The sequence below is a fragment of the Colobus angolensis genome, unplaced genomic scaffold (assembly GCF_000951035.1).
Source record: "Colobus angolensis palliatus isolate OR3802 unplaced genomic scaffold, Cang.pa_1.0 Scaffold443, whole genome shotgun sequence".
Lineage (NCBI taxonomy): Eukaryota > Metazoa > Chordata > Mammalia > Primates > Cercopithecidae > Colobus > Colobus angolensis.
The window spans coordinates 449,918-452,984 of record NW_012117855.1 but is presented as its reverse complement, the minus strand read 5'-3'; the positions used below and the strand labels follow the sequence as shown (position 1 = coordinate 452,984).

Here is a 3,067-nt window from a genome sequence, read left to right as displayed (position 1 = left end):
CAGGGCCCCCGCACCCTCACCTTGAGCCGCACCACATGGGGGATCTTCACCCCGTTGAGGAAGCACTTGATCTGGGGGATTCCACTGCCAGCAGCCACTGGCTGAAAAAGGGGAAGCACGGCTGAGCGGGTCACCGCCAGGCTGAGACAGACCCAGCCCCACAGGCCCAGGAGCCCCAGGAGCCAGGGAGCTCGCACACACATCAGGGCCTCAGGGAAGGGCCTCACATCGTGCGGGGAGCTGCTCTCACTCTTCCCAGCCCAGGCGCAGATCAAGGACATGCTGAGGGCGGAGGTGGAGATGGAAGGAGGGAGGGCGGAGTGAGGAGGCTCCAGGAGGGGTGGAGCGGGGTGACGGTGTCCAGGCCTGTGCTGCTGGGTTAGGAGCAGCACCTGGGGGTCTGGGGGTGAAGAGGCCCTGGTGTGTCTGCTCCTCCTGAGGTTGTGAGTCTGGACTGCATGATTCCAGAAAGTGCCCAAGTTGTCAGCCAACGTGATGGTGGGGTTGGGTGAGCTGCAGGGGTTCCCGCCCATTCGTCAAGCCCCCCAATCCTTCGTTGGCTGGGGCACCCTGCCACCTACCTCTATGAAAGCCACGATGACGGAGCCCACCAGCACGAAGGCGGCGTTCAGCGTCGCCCACAGCAGCAGGGAGAAGGACAGCCCGCCCTTCTCTGTGAACTTGTCGATATCTGGGGCTCATCAAGGAGGGCTGGCTGCTTCCCTGTCAGGCCCACCCACCCTGGACCCCGGCCCTGCCCCATGGCCCAGCCTGACAGACACCACTCTGCTTGGTGGAGCCATGACGCTCCCCGGACATCCCAGAGACGTCTCACAGCCCAACCATGACAGTGATGCAGCCAGCCTGGCCAGGCCACCTCCACCTGCACTGGAACATGCCGGGCTCAGGAATTCTGCCCGGGACTGAGCCCAGGCCACGCCCCCGCCCCCCAAGCTGCACCCGCCATGCTGGGAAGGATACTGCCCTTGATGACCCTGTACTTGAGGCCGGCCAGGTTCTCCACCACGATGTCAATGAAGCAGGCCACGAGGCCCGTGAGGATGCCGATGAGGGCGCAGATGACCCAGCGCTTGATCTCCACCGTCCGGAAGGCCTGCAGGGGTGCGGTCAGGGCAAGGGTCAAGCAGGGCCCTGGCGCAGGTCGCTCTGGCAGCAGCAGGACTGCCCAGACCACCTGCAGGCCCTGGGATGATGAAGGTCCCAACGTGCACGGTGCGCTGAGTCCCACAAAGGGCAGTTTCTGGCCAACATCCGAAGCGCACCCAGGGCCTGAGGGCGACTTGGGGAGGTGGGCGACTTCCCAACAACTTCACAGCCAGCGGCTGGTATGCTGGGCACTGCATCTGGCAGCCGTAAGAGCGGCCTTCTCAGTTACGGTGACCGTGACCCTCCTACTGTCTCCAGAAACCAAAAGAACCCACAGGCCTCGGAGGCGGGGTCAGGGGACGACGGAGGAGGGGTGTCGCAGACCCAGGCCCAGTCAGCACCAGGGCCTGCTCCTTGGGACCCCGCAGGGAGCGGCGTCCAGCTCACCGTGTGGTTGATCCGCCGCTCCTCCTCCAGGAACAGCTGGTTCTCACTGTTGTCATAGTCCAAGCTCTGCAGGCCGGGACAGCAGGGGCAGCACTCAGCACCGACCCGACGCCCCGGGTGCGGGCACAGGAGACCGGGAATGGGTTTGGAGGGGGCAGAGGCCAGGTCTCAGGGTCAGGGGGACAGGAGGACGCCCACCTCATACTTGAGGGACAGGAGCTTCTCATTGTGTGGGATCTCCTTGGGGAAGGGATGTGGAGGATCCATATCCTGTGGCAGAAAAAGGCAAAGAGAGAAGCACGGTTGGCCAGGCGCGGTGGCTCAAGCCTGTAATCCCAGCACTTTGGGAGGCTGAGACGGGCGGATCACGAGGTCAGGAGATCGAGACCATCCTGGCTAACACGGTGAAACCCCGTCTCTACGAAAAACTACAAAAAAAAAAAAACTAGCCGGGCGAGGTGGTGGCGCCTGTAATCCCAGCTACCTGGGAGGCTGAGGCAGGAGAATGGCGTGAACTCGGGAGGCGGAGCTTGCAGTGGGCTGAGATCCGGCCACAGCACTCCAACCTGGGTGACAGAGCAAGACTCCGTCTCAAAAAACAAACAAAAAAAAAGAAGCACGGTTGACAAGGCCACAAGGAGAGAGGCCCCTCTCAGCTCACACACGAGGCCATCAGCATCCTGACGCCAAGGACGATGACACAGCAAGAGAACTGCAGGTGGGGCACGGGGGCTGACGCCTGTGATCCCAGCGCTTTGAGAGGCCAAAGCAGGCAGATCACCTGCGATCAGGAGTTCGAGACCAGCCTGGACAACAAGGTGAAATCCTGTCTCTACTAAAAATACAAAAACTGGCTGTGTGTGGTGGCGGGTGCCTGTAATCCCAGCTACTTGGGAGGCTGAGGCAGGAGAATCTCTTGAAACCGGGAGGGGGAGCTTGCAGTGAGCCAAGATCGCGCCACTGCACTCCAGCCTGGGTGACAGTGAGACTCTGTCTCAAAAATAAAAGATAGAGAGGGAGGGAGGGTATGACGTTGGACCCTTACCTTACGCCACATCCAAAAATTAACTCAAAAGGGATGAAACACCCAAAACTGCAAAATTCTTAGGAAAAAACGGGTCAGTTGTTATACTCTTGGGTTAGGCAATGGTTTCTTAGATATGACACCAAAAGTACAAGCGACACAAGAAAAAACAGATTAACTGAACTTCAGCAATCCAACCGATGCTGGGTATGAAGCGCATGCGGTCCCAGCTCCTCAGGAGGCTGAGGCGGGACGATTGCTTGAGCCTGAGAGATCAAATCCAGCCTGGGCAACACAGTGAGACCTCATCTTAAAAAAAACAATCATTAATTTTTTTTTTTAGACAGGGTCCTGTCTGTCACGCAGGCTGAAGTACAACGGTGTGATCATGGCTCACTGCAGCCTCAACCTCCTGGGTTCAATCAATCCACCTGCCTCAGCGTCCTGAGTAGCTGGGACCACAGGCACATACCACCACACCTGGCTAAT

At 59.5% G+C, this 3,067-nt stretch overlaps 1 protein-coding gene across 1 annotated transcript in view; it reads right to left on the bottom strand.

The window, feature by feature from the left end:
• CLCN7 (chloride channel, voltage-sensitive 7) overlaps positions 1 to 3,067 on the bottom strand; it is a 25,505-nt gene that overhangs the window by 13,155 nt on the left and 9,283 nt on the right. The window contains exons 3-7 of the mRNA XM_011957483.1: positions 1,753 to 1,824; positions 1,555 to 1,620; positions 982 to 1,114; positions 582 to 691; positions 21 to 101 (exon numbers count right to left, since the gene is read on the bottom strand). Coding sequence (XP_011812873.1) covers positions 21 to 101; positions 582 to 691; positions 982 to 1,114; positions 1,555 to 1,620; positions 1,753 to 1,824 — 462 coding nt within the window. The remainder of the gene's footprint in view (positions 1 to 20; positions 102 to 581; positions 692 to 981; positions 1,115 to 1,554; positions 1,621 to 1,752; positions 1,825 to 3,067) is intronic.